This window comes from Rhincodon typus, chromosome 11 (assembly GCF_021869965.1).
Source record: "Rhincodon typus isolate 14 chromosome 11, sRhiTyp1.1, whole genome shotgun sequence".
NCBI lineage: Eukaryota > Metazoa > Chordata > Chondrichthyes > Orectolobiformes > Rhincodontidae > Rhincodon > Rhincodon typus.
Genome location: NC_063342.1, coordinates 70,359,416 through 70,381,152, shown reverse-complemented (window position 1 = coordinate 70,381,152; position 21,737 = coordinate 70,359,416). Strand labels below are relative to the sequence as shown.

General features: G+C 38.8%; 2 protein-coding genes across 3 annotated transcripts in view; one reads left to right on the top strand and one right to left on the bottom strand.

Annotated features, from left to right (window-relative positions):
• The window catches only part of LOC109937412 (general transcription factor IIF subunit 2), a 103,072-nt gene that overhangs the window by 62,457 nt on the left and 18,878 nt on the right, over positions 1–21,737 (top strand). For both annotated transcript variants that reach the window (XM_048602904.1, XM_048602903.1), the window contains one exon: positions 15,674–15,755. In XM_048602904.1, the coding sequence (XP_048458861.1) occupies positions 15,674–15,755 (82 nt within the window). The remainder of the gene's footprint in view (positions 1–15,673; positions 15,756–21,737) is intronic.
• kctd4 (potassium channel tetramerization domain containing 4) lies at positions 3,202–20,707 on the bottom strand. Its single transcript, XM_048602905.1, is given in 4 exon segments — positions 3,202–5,785; positions 17,058–17,061; positions 20,369–20,420; positions 20,423–20,707. Coding segments are annotated over 4 exon segments (1,020 nt in total). The 5' UTR covers positions 20,559–20,707; the 3' UTR covers positions 3,202–4,957.

The following is a 21,737-nucleotide window of genomic DNA, read 5'->3' as shown; positions in this document are numbered from 1 at the left end:
TTGCACTAATGGATGCATTTTCCGAGACAGCACAATATGGAATTGTGCTGGTGTAGAAGGAGGCCATTCGGCCCATTGTGCCTGCAACAGTTCTATTCCATAGTGCCGTTCTCTCGCCTTTTTCTCATATTCCTGCACATAGATTATCTCCAAATAATCCTCCACTGTCCTCTTGAATTCCCAGCTGAACCTGAGTCCACTGCGGTTTCTGTACCAGAGTCCAATTGCCAACTAATCAGCATTCCCCCTCATGCAGTATAAATTTTGATTTTTCCGTTTAAATTGGTTTTCTTGTGAAGAGTACTGATGAGTGCAACACAAAAAGCTTTGATAAGGTGTCTTTGTTCAACAGTACTCAATTTCTGTACTACAAATGACAATTTAAAGTACTAGTCTTCTCTCCCTCAAGCAGAATGTGAAATTAAATTACATTATCAATACTGCTGCCTAGGGTTGTCTTCACTATGACATCATTAATCAATCCTATCTCATTGCACATTACTAGATAAGCTATATCCTGCTTCCTGATTCGCTTTAGAACATGCTTCCCTAAGAAACTGTCCCAAAATACTCATTCAGGCTATCTTTGCCAATCTAATTAATCCAATCTTTAAGTGGATTAAAATCATCCTTGATTATCATTGTGTCCTTTTCACGAGATTCCCCCTTTTTTTTTCTGTATCTTCTGTCCTACAGTATGATTATTGTCGGGGCACTCCCACGAGCAGCTGCTTACCTTCAGTATTGCTCATTTCTACCCAAACTGTTTCTACATGTTGGTCTTCCAACCCAAGGTCATTGCTTTTTATTGTCCCAGTGTTGCCTTTAATTAACGGAGCAACTCCTCCACCTTTTCTTATTTTCCTATCCGTCCTAAATGTCACGTATCCTTGAATAATCAGATCTCTGTCTTTGTCATCTTTGGCTTTGTCTATGTAATGGTCATACATAGCTATTTTGATCTGCGCTACTAATTTGTCTCCTAAGAATGCATTGTGCATTCATATTTGGAACCCTTAGGTCTGTCTTCCTACTATTTTTGTAACTTCTAGTCTTATTTGCTTGTACATTTGTTAGCCTTGTATGCTTTGTTCATTTCCCTTATTGCTACCTTGTATGCTGTAATCAATTTATTGCGTCTTCCAAAACCTAAGCCTTCACCTCCACTATTTACTTTCAAGCTCTTTCTTCACTCTAGTTACACATCTCGCCAGCAAATTTGTCCTAGGCAAGTTTAGATGAAGACCATTTCAAAGGTGCCGTTCACATTTTCCTCAATACTGGTAACATTGAATGAAAACTTATTTCCTCCACACTAACCTTTGAGGTGTGCATTTTGGTTTTGAATTTTATTTATCCTATGTCAATATGATGGCCTAGTTAGTAATCTTATTATTACTTTTGGGGTTCTGGTTTTTAATGTGGCTCCAGCTGCTTGTGTTCCCTCACTGAAACCTATTTCCTAGTTGTGTCTATTGGTATCTCTGTGGACAATGGCCGTTTGATCTTTCCTGTAGGAGCATTTTTCCTGACCAGGGACAAAGACTTGAGAGGCAGGCAGGATTCAGGCAAGTGGAAGATGTTTATTCAAGCAGAAACTGGTTTATGCAGGGAGAAGGCTAAAGGATCTTCCCTGAATCTGATTTCGAAGGATAGATCAATGACACACCCTCTGCTTTTACAAAGAAGCACAGTATTTTTATACATTTTTTGTTACTCTGATCAAACGCAACATTTTCACTGTCATTCCCCTTAATCCAAACGCCCAGTCCCGTGGGACACCTAATAAATGATGGGCACTTCAATGGACAGCCCCAGGTTGTCATGATCTTATGGTATTAACCAGACATTGTAATCACTAGGCTTTGGGATCTTTCTATCTATCCTATTCATTTGCATTCCAGAAGTTTAAAGGCTGTACTCCTTCCAATCTTTCTCAGGCTTGTTTATGTGTGAGCACAGCTCAAATTCTATTACCCATTGCATTTTGGTGCTGTCTTTTATCACATTCAGTTGCTCCTTTTATTTTCCCACTGTCCCAATTACTTAATGTAAAAATAAAAAGTCAAGTTAGTTTTAACTAATTGCTATAAAGTTAACTTCTGTTATAAAGTTACTTATAAAATGTAACTTCTACTGTTAATATTTTGTAATTTATGGATTGTGAGCAATCAATTTTGTTCAGGGCATAAGAGAAGGTGTCTCCTAAGGCTAGTTAACCTTCACATGTAAGCATAAATGTTTTTTTAAGACTTGTAATGTATCCGGTTAGGTATTGAAACCAATTTTTATGTTTCAAGCATTTTTATTTAGAAACTATTCAACATTGCATGTCGCTTCAAAGAGGCAACTGTTTACTGTGAAATAACTTTAGCTGTTATCCTTGCAGCTGCTTAAGGACTTAATCTAGCACCTGATGTTATTCATTTGCTGGGACAATCATCCATTCATTAATAAAGCTGGAATTGGTCGTTTATCTGTCCTAAGGCATCCTTTTATCAGAACTGTCTCAGATGGGAACATACAGCATTCTTTTACTGACCTTCTAGCAGTCCCATTCAAAGGTACCATCGTATTTCACTGTGTGAGCAGGCTGCTTAGCTTCTGTCTGCCATCTTGTAAGCAGGCATGGGCTGCTTAATGTGGTCAGTTACAAGTCACCTTACGTAGCAAGGTACTGGTCACCCCTACATTTCCCTTCTCACTGCAGTTTTGTTTCCATGCCAGAGCAGATGCCTTGACCTCTGGAAAGGGGCAGGGTGTCTGAACCTTTGCTCTTGTCTGCACAGTACAATGTTGAACCTCACGACTAACAAATTCCCATTAACTCTACCCCCCATCCTTACCACTGCCACCATTACTATCCTCCACGAATGGTTTTCTCTACCATGGTCAATTTGCTATCCACCCTCCAGCCTCTGCAAGAATTTTAAACCTGTTGAACAATTGTAAAGGCTGGGTTCCTTCCGATCTACTTGCTGGGGCTCATGCCTTCTTAATCTCAATCTCATGCCCTCCTGCCCATGACAACTGACCACAACTTCTAAGAAGTGAATTCATAACCAAATGATATGTTATGGAAAATCATCCAGTCAACCTTTTTGAACAAACCATTCATTCTAATTGATTTATCATTTTATCTCTCCCCTTTATTCCTGATTTTTCACTCGACGTTGAGATAAATTTGAAAACCAGAAAATATTTGGTTTGAAAATTTTTATTGTATATAAGTTAAATACATGCCATGCTTAACGTAACTGTTTAAATATTCATTTTAATTGCATTTAACAATATAGTCTGACATTTGTGATTATTAATACATAATTCAAAACTAGATATAATTTATTATATTTCTTTCCAGAAAGTCTCATTACCAAAGCCAAAGACAAAAGATACTGTTGATTAGTAAAAGACACATTCTTTTTACCCATCTTCTGTATTTTTAATATCTCAGCTGTTCTCTCCCCTCCATCTTGTCCCCAAGAAGAAGAATTGTCACCATTGCTGTTCTGTAAGGAAACTGTTGGCAGATACATGCAGGCGGATTGTTACTGAGTCATCCTATATGTTTTTCTTGCCTATGATGAATGATGTGACCTGTACCAGGTGCTTCCCCACAGTGACGTGACTAAGATTTGGCACTTATTGTTGATGATTGATGATGATTGCTCCTCGTCATTTGGTGGCACAGTATGTGAAATGTCTCCAATATACATTCCTTTTTTTTTGGTTTGCGTGCTTTGTCCCTTCTTGCCGATGCTTGTTCATTTCCCTTATTGCAACCTTGCCTTCTTACCTTGTATGCTGTGTTCAGTTTATTACGTCTTCTCAAACCTCAACCCTCACCTCCAAGATTTAAAGCTTTCTCTTCACCCTAGTTGTATATCTTGCCAGAACATTGGTCCTAACATGGTTTAGAGGATGACGATTCCAAAGGTACAGCTTTCTTGGGGGGGGTGGAGGTGAATTTACGGATCATTCCATGCACCGAAAAAGCAGTGTAGTAAGCATTCGAATTCAGGAGTGCACCATATATGCTTGTTATCAGTTAAGCTGCAACAACCAATTTTGAGACAAGCTTGCACACATTGAAGTGGTCTTCTTATTTGATAGCTCTTGAGTATCTATAGTGTTAATAGACCAGAAATTAGCAACTTGGAGCGAATTCAGTTTCATGCTGTTAGAAAGAATTTGAATGTATGAATGATGAGTGGATCATTGCAATTAAACAATGTCATTCTGATGCACATAATATAAATTTGTTTACTTTCTGTTTGCATTTAATTCTGAGATTTACAACACACACTGAGGCAATGTGTATTGGGGCAGTGCCAGCACATTGTAACTCTGCTGGAGCAATCTAGAATTAATTTCACTGTCCCAATCTGCAATTAATGAAACTGTGATGAACTTTAGCTACTTTAGTGAACATTGTTACTCAGAGCCCAATGGATAGAGCTGAATAGTTTCCAAGACTTAAAGTACTGTGATACTAACTTGCATATCATATCACCTTGTGAGAATGGAATATTTTCCTGAAGTGTTTCATGCTGAAGAAAGAGAGAAATCTATGTTGGAAATATTACTATGGATATTTTGAAAATTGAGGTTATGAAAGTTTTTGGAATGAAGTTTTATTTTTGCTGTACCGAATATTCCAGTAATACATGATCTATATTTATTTATTTTGTATTGTTATTCAGCAAAGCAAGCCAATTACAATTGGAAGTGATATGATGGAATGAGATGCTTGTGGACGAATTGCAAATGTTATAATGTAATTGGGAGCTTTGAATTTTGTTTTTCAATTTAGTGGTGCATAGTACATTACATCATTATGTTAATCTACCAAGCAGCCTATTTTACCAAATTTTTATAGTTGCAAAAGGGTCCTTGTTACCTCAGTGTTTGTTACTGTGATGTGCAGCACTCTTCTGTATTATTTGTAAAGTGAGATTTACTTCCGAAAATGAAGTGCATCACTCTGAACGATCGACCCTTTGGAACTATCCAAGCTGGTCAGTAACTTGAAGTCACTCTTTAAAGCCATCATGACAGTCTCAAACTTTAGGGTCTCCAGTGTGCATATAAAGGTATTATCTTCTTTTAGGACAAGCCGTGCACCACTTTCTGATTTAATGAAGTACTTAAACTGGATGGCATGGGATGACACGACAAATTCCTCCGGAAACCCATCTAGGCGGCTTTTTGACACTTGAATAATGCGTGTTTTTACTCTTGTTATGAAATCCGAAGAATTGCAGTAGATTCTGAGACCATGAGAGCGATCGTGGCTGTCAATTATTTCCAGGAATGTACTTTCTGACCCTTCCCCCATGCTCGCTGACTTGGCTCTCAGAGCATCTGTCAGAGGCTTTATTTGATAGAATTCTGCCTCCCTTGCCAAAAGTTGAAACTCTCGAAATCCTTCTGGTAAGAGAAGCTCGCCATTTCGTAGGAAGTTGAGGACATGCCTGAACAGTGTGCCATCACGATCTATGAAGTAATTCCCATTGGTGTCAACAGTATTCTGAATTTTGCCATTCACCAAAGCTTCTGGTAAGGAATCAGCATATTTGGTTAAAGTATATCTCTGTGTTGTATACAGGTGCCCACCTACATTAAGGGTGATCACAGATGATTTGCAGTTCTTGCCTTTATGCAAGCCTTCGGTAATGTTGCATTTTCCTTCACAGTCAGTTTCCTTTTTGTTGATCTTCCCTTCCATTCCACAAGCCTTGATGTTAGTTAGGTGGTGGTGGATCACATTTGCTGGTTGAAAGACCTGTACACACACAAGAGAAGTAATCAATTTGAAGTGTTGGCAAGGTTTCATAAGATCTCTGTTTCGCTGTAAATGGTATTTGAACTTAACATTGCAGTAAATTTGCAGCAAAATAGTTTGATACCAAAATTTGCTTTTCTCTTTCTAAATGCAGAAGTGCATTTGTTACCTCTTGGTGAATTAAACCTGTCTCGCCTTTTTTTTCAAACATAAACCCAAGGTATTACCAGAATTGTATCTGAATGGAAGATGTTCCAAATGCAGTCTGTCATGAGATTTCCTTTTCACTGGAAGGGAACTAATATTGATATAGATGTTATTTGTGTGTACAAGCCACTGACCTGTTTTTTTCGTATGCATTGGTTGCTGTCTGTGATTTCTTAATAGCTTTGGTGAAACAATAGAGCTAATCTCACTCTCACTAATGCAGACAAATGGTTTTAAAACTGTTTAATTCAGAAGGAAGGATTTTGTTTTTGTGGAAGGCTTCCAAATCTCCTATTTGGAATATATATTTTTTTCAGTCATTCTGTTTATCCAATGTTACTAATTGAAAAATGTAAACACCTAATCAAATTCGAAGAACTTGGCGTTTTTTAATGGGATTTGCTGTAACTCCAACATGCAGGTATTTAGCATAGATGACATATTAGACTGTGTCGATTTCAGATGACCCTGTATGAGTGATATTGTCCAGAAATGGCCAATTATCTCTTCAGTGCACTGGTTGACAATAGGATTAAAATTTTTGTTCTAAATATTGTTTGAGTTAAATTCTTCTAATCTTGAAAGCACGATATTATTTAGAAACTTTACTTGCAGAATTATTTTTATGCCGGATTATTGACTGATTTAATAATTTATTTAAGTCATTTAAATTAATTTTTTTAATGTCATTAAATTCATTATAAACCGATCCTGACATCATGCTGTCTCTGAGTTCTCTTCGTCCCCGCCAACTGGATTATAATTCTTTTATTTGTATCTTGTTACCTTTTCCACTGGCTGATGGAAACATGACATCAAATATCCAACAACTTCAGAACTTAAGGACCTTATCTCTTATTTGTGTATTTCCGTAAATGAGAGAGTGCCAACACAGTTCACAGGGTATGAGCTAACTGTGTCCAAGAAGTTAGTTGACTTGATTTTCAGGCTCAGATTTTCACAGAGGTGTGGTGACTCAGTGGATTAGTTAAAATGGCTCTGTGGCCCAGAATACGACCCCATTTCCAACAGAACCTGTTTTTGCCATAGAATAAAGGGGCAGAATGTGAGTCACACACATGGGAAACCCAAACCTGGCAGGGTCATTTGAACTCCACACAGACCTAAAACAAACTCCATTGCTAGAACAAGGGCAGTTTTCCATTGTGTAAGACTTGTAATTCTTAATAATAGACCATGAATGTACCTAAAAGGTGCATACAGTCTGTGGAAATGTTAAGTTAGTTAAAACGACTGCTCTTTAAAGTGGAATAACAAAGCATTATTTGGCCTGGGGATTAGGAGGGGCCATGGGACTGTAGAGGAGCAGAGGTTGGGGTGGAGGTGCTATAAGGGTGGGTGGGTGGGTGTGGCGTGGGGGGGGCATGTGTTACCAGGCAGAGGACATTGGGAGTGGATGGGGAATGAGTTAGCATGAGTGGGAACTCCGTGGAGGGAGGTAAGGGCCAATGGACCTGACTATTTTCATTAGAACTGGATTTCAGTTTGGTACTCATCAGCCCCTGTGGCTGCATCTGCACTGTTGTTAAAGGCAACGGACCCAACTCCAGTATTCTCCCAACCCAAATACAAATCTGGTCTTTTGTACCTGTTACTTCCAAGATGACTGTGCCACACTCAGGCCTCGATCTTTCTCTGGAGAAGTTAGAAAGCGCAAGAGTGAAACCTAGACCTACGGATTGCAGAACTGCATGAATGTGTAGAAATAAGCTCACATAGGAAATGCTAAAAGCTTTGTGACTTTGCATCTTAAGTGTTTGCATCTAAGTGAAGCACGCAGTAAAGGTTCTCAATTTACAGTCTGTCATGGCCTGAAAACACAGATATCCCAACCCTCAAGTCAGATGAAGAAGAACGGTGAAGTTTAAATTAACTATTTATTTTGAAAGTGAACAGAAAACTAACGAGATATTTACCACGTGTTGAGGTTGATGTGAATTTGAGACTTAGAGGTGTTAACCACAAATGTGCAATGTACTACAGTGTAGACAAGAAGAACTCCACTTATTTATATTGATGTTTTTGAGTTTTTGCGGAAATCAATATTTAATCAGATTTCCAGAAAGAATGCTTTAATCTTGAATTGGTCAAGTACCTACATTAGAATTCAGGAGTAGGTTGAAAGTACTTCTTGATATTGTGTTCAAGTACAGTTTGTATAGTCATTAGTAGCCTTGATGGAATAGAGCAATCTGCAAAATAGGGTAATCCAGCAGTTGCTCAATAATGCAATTTAGGGAAGGATGGTCTATTGTAACATGCAGGATTTTAGCTGGGACAGAGAAAAACGGTTGCTGGAGGAGGAAAGATGATCAAACAACAATGTGCCCCGTAAGCCAGAGTGTTACATTATAGAGTTTTGACGTAGCTGATAGAATGTGGAGTTTTTAATCTCCATTTTAAGAATATAGGTGTTGCTAGCAATGTTAGAAATTTATCTTCGATTCCAAGCTTCCCTTGAGAAGCTGGTGATGAACTGCCTTTTTGAACCACTGTATCCATAAAGTGAAGGTTCTCCCACAGTGATGGTCAGATGGGAAATTCCAGCAACGACTGGCAATATTGATATCAACACTCCAGGTTTAGAGAATATGAGATGTCTTGATTGATCTTGACATTTCTTGAAAGATACAACAAATGCATAGAATTGTTTTTTGCAAATATTTTGACTTGGACAAAGGAATATAAAATTAATTGACTTTAAGAACTCGTTTGGTAATGTGTTAGTGGGATTAAGGGAATTTCCTTTGTGGGCTTTTTGTTTCGAAGACATAAGAATTATAGGTGATTTGATAGAGGTCTTTTAAATTATGATTGTTTAGAACAAAGGGAATGTCTCCTTTTGTAGGAATATCTAATACCAAGGACCATAAAAACAGGGCAGTTACTACCAAATCCAATTGGGAAATAAGGATAACTAGCTTTACTCTGAGCATAGGGCTAGGGGCATCAAAAACCAATCACCCTTTCAAGTCTGTTTTGCTATTAGATGAGACTGCAGCCGATCTTCCACCTCAATACAATTTACCCACACAGGAGATAGAAAGTGGAACTTAGTACTACAGGTGGTGGCTGAGTTAAATAACTGTATGGCTTCAAAGGAAACTAGGTGCGTGAAAAAACATAAATGTCCTGAAAGCTGAGATGAGTTCGTTAAATGTAAATACAACAAACTATTTGGGTGGAATATCCCTTTTCTTTTGGCGTATATTCAATATGTCCAAGTCAGAATCATCTGTTACTTGAATGGGAACCTTGGTGTGATGGTGTTTCCGTGCACTTCCTGTTCTATTCCTCCATTGTGATGAAAGTTGTTAATTTGTTAAAGAAATCTTTGGCAACTCTCCGCAATTGCATCCTGTGAATAGTATACACACCGCATGGTACCCCAGTGGTAAAAAGAATGGATACTTTAGGTGGTGGATAGGATAGTGATCAAGTAGGTTGCTTTGAACTGACTGAGAGTTTCTTGAGTCTTATTTCAACTGTTTCTCTTCAGGAATGTTGACTCCATCACAGGCCTGACTTCCTCCTTGTAGGTGGTGGATCAGTTTTGGGCGGGGTGGCCACTCACCGCCATATAATATATATTTATGTTATACTTTTGGTTTTCAAGACAATGACCGATGGATCTGGGTGAGTCTGCGAAGCGTTTCTCAAAAGACAAGATTCCCTTTGAACAGTGACCTAAATAAATTAGTACAAGAAAACATGTAATTACAGTTAAGTTCCTGGAAGAACCCCTGTAGTGTCAATAGATAAAATGTTTAGAACTGTTGGGTTTATGAAAGGCAAAGTAAACACATGAAGGCAGTTGGTTTGTTTTGACACCAGAACTGAAAGTTCAAAGTTTAATTTCAGAAAAATCCAGAGTTCGGTTCAGAAGTTAGAACACAGGAGAATCAAGTCAGTTCAGGGAAACCAGTCACCCTAGCTGAAATGTTGTAGTTTGTGGAGCTTCAAAAGCAGGAGAGTTTGGACAGAAAACATCAAGTTGTTAGAACTGAGAAAGTTTAGGCCATCAGAATTGTGAAAGATTCAAGGCAGCAGTCTTGGAAAGCAGTCATGAAGTTGTCTCCACAACTGGAGAAGAAAAACTGGGGAAATTCAGTTAAGTAAAGATTTAAACGGTGGAGATAGGACTGATATTTCCCTGGCATTAACTCTGTAATGAATTGTGTTAGGAAACAGGCTGAAATTTTTTGATGTTTGCATTGAGATCTTCCTAACAGCCTTTCATGTTTTGTTTGTGTAAGAAACTCTGTGTTATTAAAGAACATCCATAGCCTCATGTGAAGATGTTTCAGTGATTAATCACCATGGTGCAACTAATCACCAACTACAAAAGCTAAACAGATGATCTTTCAGGCCAGATTTCACTGTGGGATCTAACTTGTTTGATATTACCATCAGCTGGGATGATAATAAGACCCAGCCTTTGAACTCCTCTAGCAGTTAGAACAATGTTTTGTGGCCCTCACAGTTAAATTTCTGGTCAGTGACCATCTCCAGTTGGTTATTGGTCAGGGATTTGGTGACAGAAGTGCCATTGAATTTCAAGGAGATGTCGTTGGACGTGGTGAATGATTTGAAATTTATACGGTATAAACGTATCTTCCTGTTTACAAGTTCAATGCTATATATGCCTACGATACACAGGTGACTAAACATCCTGGGGACCGGAAAATTATTTTATGGTTCGCGTTCTTTTTCTCTGGGATGTATCGAAAATAGAGTCATTTTTATTTGGTACTTTTTGTTCTTGCTAATGGCTAGGCTGGATATTCTCTGATAGGTTTGATTTATGTAAAATGCTCTGTACTAAATTAGGAGCCTCAAATGAAATAAAATGCTTAAGTGAACCATTTTCATAACTTTTTTTCCTTAACCTCCAACAAATTAACTAAAAGTAGATAAATGAACATGCAGATTTGACAATCACCTTTCTTGATCTTGTTAAGCATTGATATCACTGTACATTTTGGTTTAACCCTTGACCTGTTGCAGCCTATAATTTACGTTTTTCCAGAAAATTGAACAGACAACATTTTTCAAGCCTCCTCTAACCACTTAATTTTGAAGGCCAGGTCTCCTTGTGAATATTTCAGTCGATTTTAACATCATGAGCGATAATGTTTAACATCATCCAGTTAGGAAAGTGTGAAGATACTTTGAGCCATAAAAGGATACTTTAATAAATTGCAAAGAGTTAACATTGTGCATATCTTTAAACATGAGCTTTTGCAAGCGTTGATAGCGCAGCCAATTCTGCAGGCTCTCAGTAATGCATCTGACCTCGTACTGGCGTACATTAATTGTTCTGATACCAGTGCTCCACAATAGTTTTTTTGAGATTCAGTGTTGCTGATGATGAATTCAAAGTCAGTCATAAGACTGGTGGTGATTTTAAACAAAAAGTGCATTAATTCTGAAAGCTTGGAGAAATAATGTGACTATTATCTATAAATCCGCAGATGCTTAGAAAAGCCACAATACAATGCGGTAAGAGTTCACTGTGCTGAGTCAGAACAATTCTGATCAATTAGTAAAGTAGCATATTGGTTATTTAAGTGGACTAATAATTCAGAGACCTGGAATTATGATCCAGATTTAAGAGTTGAAATCCTGCTACAGCAGCTGGGAAGTTTCAATTCAGATAAACCTGAAATAAAAAGCTGGGGGTGTTAGTAACCTTGACCTTGAAACTATCAAATTATTATAAAAGCCTATCTGGTTTACTGCTGTCATTTAGGAAGATCATCCACCTTCTTTATTTGACATATGTGATTCCAGATCCACAGAAATATGGTTGACTGTTAAATGGCCTCTGAATTGACCTAGCAAGCTACTCAGCTGCATCACCTATAATGAAGCATACAGTTCAAAGTGACAGTTCACTTAGCTTTGATCTAGGGATCAGGTTTGATTCAACAGAGATATAAACACCCTGCAACAAAAACTGAAATTGCTGGAGAAACTCTGGCAACATCTGTGGGAAGAAAGCAAAGTTAACATTTCAAGCTCAGTCACTCTTCTTGTATTGTGTGTATGTATGCATATATACCAGTCCTCCTTTATGAACAACAGGGGGCTTAAACTTAAATTGGGACAGCTGTCCAAAAATTGGTCAAGCAAAGAGTCTGATGAACATTCACAGAATTGTAACTTCCAACTAATAGTCCAGACTCCTTTGTCACCATCCCTGGGTATGTCCTTCCCACTGGCAGGACAGACATGGCACAGTTGTGTTCATTTGGGAGGGATAACCCTGAGAGTCCTGAACATTGACTGTGGACCTTGTGAAGTATCATGACGTTAGGTCAAGTGTGGGCAAGGAAGCCTGCTTAATGCCACCTACCACTCCCCACCAGCTGATAAGTCAGTGTTGTTCTATGTTGAACACCACTTGGAAGAAGCACAGATGATAACAAAGCAAAGAATTTACTCTGGGTGGGAGATTTCATTATCAATCACCATGTATGGTTTGATAGCATCACGACTGACTGAACTGGTTGAGACTTGTTGCAGTGAGTGAGAAAACCAAATGACTTGACCTTGTCCTTAGCCAGTCTAGCCTTTGCAGATGATTCTGTTCATGACAGTATTGGTACAAATGACCATCTCTATTTATAGTGGAGACTTCATACTAAGGACATTCTCATTTGTTACGTGGCATAATCATTGTGCTAAGTAGGAATGATTTGGAACAGAAAGACCAGCTCAACTGAGCAATGGTGAGACAGTGTGGGCCATCACTAACACCAGGATTGTGTTCAACTGCAAGCTGAATACTCACGACCAAGTATATCCTTCAGCCTGCCATTTTCATCAAGCCTGGGATCAACCTTGGTTTAATGAAGAATAGAGGGAAGAGTGTGTCAGAATCAACACCAAGTGCACCTAAAGCTGACATGCCAACCTGCTGAAGGTACAGCACAGGATTGCATGCATTCTAGCCTGCAGCAGCAACATGTATGCTACAGACAGACAGAAGTGATCCCATAACTAATGCATCAGATCAAAGTGCTACGGTCCTGCCACAACAAGTCAAAATGTTGGTGAACAATTAACAGGAAGAAGGGACTTGATGACCACCTCATCCTCATTAATGTCACAGTCAACATTTGAATGCAGCCTGATGTGTTTGCAATCATCTTCAGATTATCCACTCTTGCCACTTTCTGGGTTCCCACCACCATCTATTTAGCTCATTTAATGCACTCCATGTGGTACCACGAAACAGGTAAACATACTGAATACAGCGAGATGGTCCTTGACAACATTCCAATGATAGTACTGAAGACTTGTGCTTCAGAAGTAGCTGTACCCCTAACCAAGCTGTTCCAACGCAGCTACAAAACTAGCATCTACTTGACAATGTGCAAAATTCCTAGGTATACCCTGTCAACAAAACAGAGCATATCTAAATGAGATAATTACTGCGTAATATGCTACTTTCTGTCCTCAGGGAAGTGACAGAAGACATCCACAAGATTGCTATCACTCAGCACTTGCCCACTAATGACCTGCTCACCGTTGTGAAGTTTAAATTCGTCCAGTTGGCTCCAGTCCTCATTACAGCCTTGGTCTAAACATGGATGAGAGAAGTGAGTGACTCTCACTTGTCATCAAGGCAGCAAATGACCAATGTGGCATTAATGCTAATCAAGGAAAGCTGTCCAGGAGCTGGAGTTGTACCTAGCGTACAAGATGATAACCTGAGTCCAATCATCTCAGCCCTAGAAAATTACTATGTAATTTCTCATATCAAGAAGATCAACGTCATCTGGGTCAAAGCAGTTAGTATGGTCAGCACCCCATCCATCATCTTCAGCCTTCTCTTTGTCATCACTGGTGCACTGTGGCTGCAGCATGTATACACGATCCTTGCCAAGGGATCTTCAGCAAACTTTACTACTAGAAGGACAATGATGTGCACCATCATCTGCAAATTCCCTCCAAGCCATGCACCATCCTGATTTGGAACGAGTATCACTGTTCCTTCACCGTACGGTGTCAAAATCCTAAAATGTCTATCTACCAGCGTTGTGGGTGTACCTATTTCACATGGGCAGCAGTTCGAGAAGGCAGTTCACCAGTATTTTCTCCAGGACATTTGGAGTTAGGCAATAAACGTTGGCCTCACCAGCAGTGTTCACATCCTGTAAATGAATAATGAACAAAAAGTATCTGTTTTTCACTTTTGAATAGAGTGAGTTGTGCAGGGGACTTCAAAGTTTATTTTCTGGTAAGGCTGCAGGTAAGTTTACCGCAGTGGCACAGCCAGTAAAGACAATGTTGAACTGGACCATTTTATGCCAGCAGGATGCTGGCACTGATGAGGCAGAGGTACCTGGAGAAAGCTTTCCTGCTCCTGTTCATTGTCCAGTGGTAGTGCAGGGAGCCTGTGTGGTGAATGTCTGGCTAGGACAAAATAGATATGGTAGCGGTTGAATAGACTGTCCACACTTGCTGTCAGTGTTCATATAGATAATAGCCAATAGTATGTGATATCGGGGGATGCCTGTATAAGAGAACCCCAACCAAGGAGTTGAGCTTTCAACAAGGAAGGGGCGGCGGCAGGGGGAGATCATTTTGGAGCTGGGATGGAGAAGGCAGCTGGACTAAACAGAAAAGGATTAATGAAGCAGCTGCAATGGTACTAATTTTTTAAAATGCTGCCTAAAGATTCACCAGTTGTTAATCATTATCAGGAGAAAGAGGAACTTTCTCTCTGGCTTTTTTTCATCTTGCTGTTTGACTATTTTTGCTTGCAGCCTTTGATCAGACTTCATACTGAGGTTTGTTGAGAATCTTTCAGTAGAAACCTTACAAGCATTTGGTTAAATTTGTGTTATGGATCAAAATCTAGACATTTTTCTTGCTCAAGGTTTTATAGATTTGTGTGCCACATTCTGTAAAATGTTAAAGAAAATCAGCATTCAAAGGCTCAGTGGAGACAATTGGCTCACAGCTGCTCATGTTTATTTAATAGCTTTCTGAATTAATTTTGTGATACTCCATGCTTGGTTTCAGGATATTTTTCTATTACTGTGGTGTTTCATTTGTCAATAGAAAAACAAAAGGATTTTCCACACCGTTGTCTTTCTGTCAGAATAAATCCATTTGCTTTTGTGAAAGGGAATCTTGTTTGAACCCCTTCTTTCTTGCACTACATTCCCCAATTTCCATTCTATTAATTGTTACTCAGGTCACTATGTTTATAATCTGGCTGAACTTGACGTTTGATAAGCGTTCTCCTCGAATATAAAGGAAATAGGCAGAGGTTGCTGTTCCATTTAAAATATCTGTCTGCATTGTGTCTGGATGCTTAGGACATATTCAGCAATTCTCCAATTTGTTTTGAACAAGGTGGGCAAACAACAGTGTCATCTCCCTTTTAATACAGTAACAAGTTAGGTGTAAATTGTCCACCCATCCTTTAATCATTCTGTGTAATTAAAGGAACGGTGGATAATTGATCCCTGTCAGCTTTCTGTTTTAGCAAAGCGGGTTTAGGGTACCAAAACCATGTCTTTTGACGCATCCTGATGGAAATTTTCTAATCAACTGATTTTGCTGTTTTGAATTTTAAGTGCTCTTCAACACTGTGAATGGTTCTCAAAACTCATTTTGATTTTCTTTTCCTTCCATGTTCAGAAAAACTAACGTTTGAAGGAGTTGTGGTTCAGCGTGCAGAATGCAGACCAGCTGTCAATGAATCTTACATGAGATTAAAAAGGTCAGTAGTTACTTTGGGAGCAAAGTAACATTTTAGTTAATTTCACTGGTTGACATGCTGTGGTCCATGGTGCATTAAGTGGTTCTGACCTGATGCATACCCAGTCATAGCACTGCTTGTGTCGTGAAATTCTAAACGAATTTATCTTCTGTGTAACTGAATGGAGCTGTTCACCAAAATACTGTGACATGCTACTCATGGCTCCCTATTTTTATAGGGGAAAAAAAACTCTTTTTCTTTCAAGTTTTCTGGAAGATATTGAGTGTCTATCCATCAATGTTAGATAATCCATCCAGAAGCTGCCTTTCTTCTGGACTGTTCACAAGATAATTTGCCAAAAAGCTAAAGAGTTCATGTAGCATGTAATTTTTTTTTTTAAGAAGTCATCATGGAGTTGGCTCAGTCACTTCTGTGACCCACCTGAGTAACATGGCTACATTCTTAGCATTGATTGAGTTGAAAAACTATGTGAGTTTTTGATTATGTGTGGCAGCTCCAGAGTGGTGTGTTTGAGACTGGTAGATTAAGTGTCCTAACTTACAAATGAATTAAATTCAAGAAAAGTCCAAACTACTGAAAATAACGTTAACAAAATGGAAACCAAGTAACATGAGGGAATAGGGGAATGTGGAAAGCTCAAGATTTTAATTTGTTGTAGTGTCAAACCTTCCACTCAGTGATACTTGAATTTTAGTATCTCCTGCTGATGGAAGATGGTTAACCTGCTCTGTTTTACTGTCATTATGAAAGTATCATTGATGGTTTTAGTGTTGTACAGAAAGCACAAACATTGCAGGATTGTGTGTGCCTTTTTAGATATTTGTGCCTTCAAACGGATTGGACTTAAATCACAATATTTTTGGGGGTTGGCAGTTTCTAAAACTGGAGAATATAAGAGCCAGTGATGTTTTCCTGAACAGTGTTAAGATGTAAGTACATCCCTATAATTTTTGCTGGAGATCATGTGCAGCAATGGGAGTGTTGAACAGAGTATAGGGACGTTGTGATACAAGAAGGAATGCTGAATTATGCAATGTGGATTTGTGTAATCTTTAGCTGCCACAGCTGAGATTCTAGGAGATAACGTGTCATCCTCATGCCACTGAGATCTAAAAGTGTGAAGGTGATGGGTAAGATGTTGAAATGCATTTTCCAAAGTTGTGGCTAGGCATTATCAGATGGGTTCTATCTCTCAATGAAAACATGTAAAAGTCTGCTGAACAAAGTGCTTCCATCAGCATTTTGCTACCGAAGGTCCTGAACTGTAAGGTGGTTGTTGCAATGGTTAAACTGGACTGGAACAGATCTGTAGTGTGCTCCAGCATTTATTGAATTTTAGGAAAATGTATATAACCAGGCTACTTGCAAATTCACCCTTTATTCAATAGTTCTTTGCTTTCTGTTGAAAGCTGTTTAAAATATGCTGCCTCAGCTTCTCTGTATGTGTTAATGTTCATCCTTTTGTTATAGCATTGTATGATTCTTTACAGCCTGTGAATTATTTGTCCTAGGGTCACTATTAGATCACTCCTCAGTACATCTCTTTAAGGTCACTGTTGGTACGGTTGGTCAAACTGCTTTTTCCCCCACTATTAACTTATCAAATTTATCACCATGCCAGTAAGCGAAAAGTACTATGTGTAGGAAAGAAAAATAGATAGCGTTATGTATTAAAAGGGGCCTTGGAAATACTGCATCTGGAGCACTGTGTACTGTTTTGTTTTCTGCACCTGAGGCAAACTGTACTCTCATTTGTGGAGTAGAACATTGATTCCAGGGATAAATGCGTTTTCCTATAATGAGAGATTGGCTCCATATGTTCTCTGGAGTTCAGAAGAATGAGAAGTAATTATTGTTGAAATGTGTAAGATTTTGAGGGTTCAATAGGTCTGATGCTTGAAAGCTAAAGCCCGAAACTAGGGACATTTTTATGTCAGAGAGTAATGAATTTTTGACATTCTCTACCACCGGCATGTAGATATTCAGACACCAAGTAATTTCAACACAGAGGCCAATAGATTTTTTTTAATGAGAATCATGAGATTGTGCGAGAAAGAGATGAGGCTGAAGAAAAGCCATGATCTCATTGAATAGCAGAGCAATATTAAGGAACCATATGACCTATTTCTGCTTCTATTTGCGAGATATGTATTAAAATAACTAAAGAAGCACAAGGTCTAAACCCAGCTGTCTTCACCTAGTGCAGAACAACAAGCCACATACAACAGTGAAATATCGTGCAACAACACTGCAATTACTTACTGAAGTCAGAATTGCATTCCCCCTCAGCACTGTAGCTCTGGTGTTCCACTTTAACTCCTTGATTTTTAAGCTGGCTAACTTCAACCAAGGTGTTTGTCGGAGTGACTATGACTGACCGTTGTGCTGACTTAAGGAAAGGATAGAAAAAGGCTCTGCCATGTTGCCTCGATCTAATTGCTATTCACTGACTGTGGTTGAAACACGTGTGTCTGGGTGCTTTGCTGGATTCAGCTGCGAGGCCTTCAGACACTCTGCTGCTATCGGAGCAATGTTACAGAATGGGCACGTTAGTGAGGCAATGTGCATCATCGAAAAAACCGTGATGTAACAGAGGCAGGGAGAAAGCTGGGAAAAAACAATCTTATTGTCAAAGCATATACAGTATTGCATTTAAGGCAGTTACATATTTGAAAATGGGAATTGCCTGTTCTCAGTGTATGTGCACGACTCTGTTGTACTGTTGCTTGATTTTTTAATCTGAAGGTCACGAAATCACATGACACCAACAGGCTTGAAAGATGAAATTACCCAGATAAAGCGTTTTGAGAGCATAGACGCTTCACAAAAGACAACCTTATCCACAACCAACAAACTCCCCAGAGTGCTGACCTTTGCAGATCAAGGTTCTTGAATGTTAATTATTCAACATTATTAATGCTAATTATTCCATGGTTTTAAATGCACCCTATAGTTGCCAAATGCTCAAATAAAAGCAAATTTCAACATTACTGTTAGATTGGTAAGTAGCTTAGTTGGGTTCTCCTATTTAAAAGCACCATGTTGCATTTCCAATCTCTGTAAAGCTCAGCTGAATCCCGAGATGCTGGATATAATGTGTGGAATTAATACAAGTTCCGACTGATTCGTAATTGCACGTTCAAAATTGTATTCTGGTTGGAGTGATTGATCTTTGTGTTAAGGCTTGCATAGAATGTAGTAACAGGCAGACCTGGTTAATAAGCTTGTTTTTAATTTTGACTTCTGATCTCGATTGCCTTGTAAAATTTAACTGGAATTGTGCTGAAGTCTGAGAGTGTTTCTTTAACGTTACAGTTTGTTGAGTAACTTTCCCTTTCGCTGCCATTCTAAAAGTAAGCAGAACCACATGTGTCCAACAAGAATCTGACAGATAATCATTTAGTAATGTGACCCTGACGTTTGCAGTAGAAATGTGGCAGAGATGCCGAATGCTTAAGATGGCTGCAGTTGAAAGAGCTGCTGACAACATCCAATTCCCTCCAGATAGATACAAGGAATTATTATTTGGCTTTTAAAAAATCCTGTATTCAGTGCTGACGTTTGGTTGATTTATAAATGTCTGTGCCGAACATTTTGTTTGAATTACTTTGCTGATGGAGAGAAGTTAGCGAACGAGCTGGTTGCTATTGAGCTGCATTAACTACTGGTTAGTGATTCCATCTGTGTTGCAACGCATTGAGTTCCCTGCCATGGTTGAGCTCAGTAACTCCTCCAAGTGAGTACACGCTGCACCATCAAAACAAAATAGCACAAGGCAAGAAATAAAGGATGCTGACATTAATAACTCACTTTTTAAAGAAGTGATACTGGTAGCAGCAGTGCCTCTTGAAGCATGTAATAAAAATAAAGATGTGATCATACACCGTGGAGCCACATTTACAGAACAACATCTATCAGTTCAGAAACCACTGCAAACCGATTATACAGAAATTGGTCATTTTGAAGGCTTAGTAAAAAATTTCCGTATTAAACAGAAGGCAGAAGATTGAATCCCAGTTATGCTCAGCAGTTATAGCCGAAAGCAGACCAGGGTAGGTTACTGAACTGTAAGCCCCCCACTTCTTCAGGAGCAATTAGTTGTGAAATTCAGGAGTGGAGCTAAAAGATGCAGTCTTTTAAGAACCTACCTACCTCTGTATCTTTTAACTTAGATTCACATAAGACAACAAGGCTCTTCCAATCAATCTTCTCAATTCAGTAGGCTAATTTTATTTTTGTGAAATATAACTCCCCAGTTTGGGAAAAAATCTGTCATCAGAATTCTTGAGTCGTGAAAAATGTTACTGTGCCAACTTCAATCTACAAGTTGCCCAGCATTTTGAAATAGTTTCCGTTAGTGGCCTCTCCAATCCAGGGAGAATTAAAAAGGCTATAAAATCAGCCCAACTGTTAACTATAAATCTCACTTGTGTCATTGTGCAGTAGCTTTAGAGCTCAGTCTTCAAAATACCTCCATGTTAGCATTTTACAAAAGAAGCAGAATTATACCGAGACACACTATACATTGTGAAATTTAATTGATAGTCTATGGTAAAATACTAAATATGCTAATAACTGGTAAAAGAGGTAAATTACATTAAAAATGATCTTACCTTTTGGAAGCAGAGACTACTTCTGTTAGAAACGCTGGTGGTTTGTAGTTAAGTGGTTGTGCCTTGCCAAGGCACGGCTGTACAGTGAAGAAAAGGAAATGAAGGCTGAGGAGCTGCTGATTGTTGCAGAAGTGTGGTGGCAGTGTGAGTCAGAGTGTCCAGGAGTTGGGTAACTATAAATTATAACCATGAACCCAAGCTACTAAGCACCTACATTGGATCATCTCTGGGGGAAATTAAACTCATTATATATTACTCATTCAAAACAAAAATGTGGTAAACTGGAGATGGTATTAGAGACCTGTTCTGTTTATCAGCTTATTCAGTTTAACTCTTACATGGTAGGGCTGTAACCACAAGATAAAGATGATCACGTGAAGTGGGTTATTGCTCAGCTCCTTCCCTCCCCTCCAGGTCTGCAATGTAATTCATTGTTTTTTTTTCCTCATGTTTATTCCTACCCCACTCTTTCCGTATTTCCCTATTTCCAAAGCTGGTGACTCATGCATCACTTATGATTCCTCAGGTATGGAAATCTTTCGAAGCATTGCTCCGTTGTATAGGTCTGGAGAGAGGGTGTGCAAAGGCTGACTATAAAAGGCGTCAAAGCCACTGTTGATTTTTACCCAAAGATTGTCTTCACTGTTATTTGTGTCAATTCTTTTTGACTTGAATTTTGTTGTTTCTAATTTGCAGTTGTACTGCTTAGGATAGGAGGTGTGATGGACTTGTAGCTTTGCTGTTAGCTGTTCCAACGTCCTTGCTTTTACTTTGCTAGAAAGAAGCGATGCCGAGGGAGAGGAATGTTGAGGTCAATCAATCAAGCCGGTTTCAGGGACATGTGAACCTGACTGTGATATTGACAGAAACCTGAAACACCGCCATGTATACCTGACTGCTGTGAGCAGCAGAAGCAGCACAAAGGAAAATGATATAAATAAGAATGATTCAAAAAATTAAGACTGTTGGAATGCCTTCAGGCAGTCATCCTGTTAATATGTTATCTCAATTATAATTTGGTATATCTGATTTCTTTTAACAACATTTTTAGTTTGCAGGAATTTAAAAACAGGTGTTCAATTCAATGTCACACAAAACTGAGCATTTTAAATCTTAAATTGGGTGCTTGCTAGACCCTTTCCACCTCTCTGTCCTCCTCCTCCTCATACTTGTAATCTAGATCATTGGCTTTTTGTTATTTCTTGCCTCAATTACTTTCCTCCCTTCCACTTAATCGACTTGGTATATTTAGATTGTAAAGTTCTCCTCTTTACCATGTGTAAAAATTCATTAAATCCAGTGTGCACACCATTGGCAAGGCAGAGTGCCATTCTTATAGTCCTTAATCAGGTAATGATAAGCTGTCCCC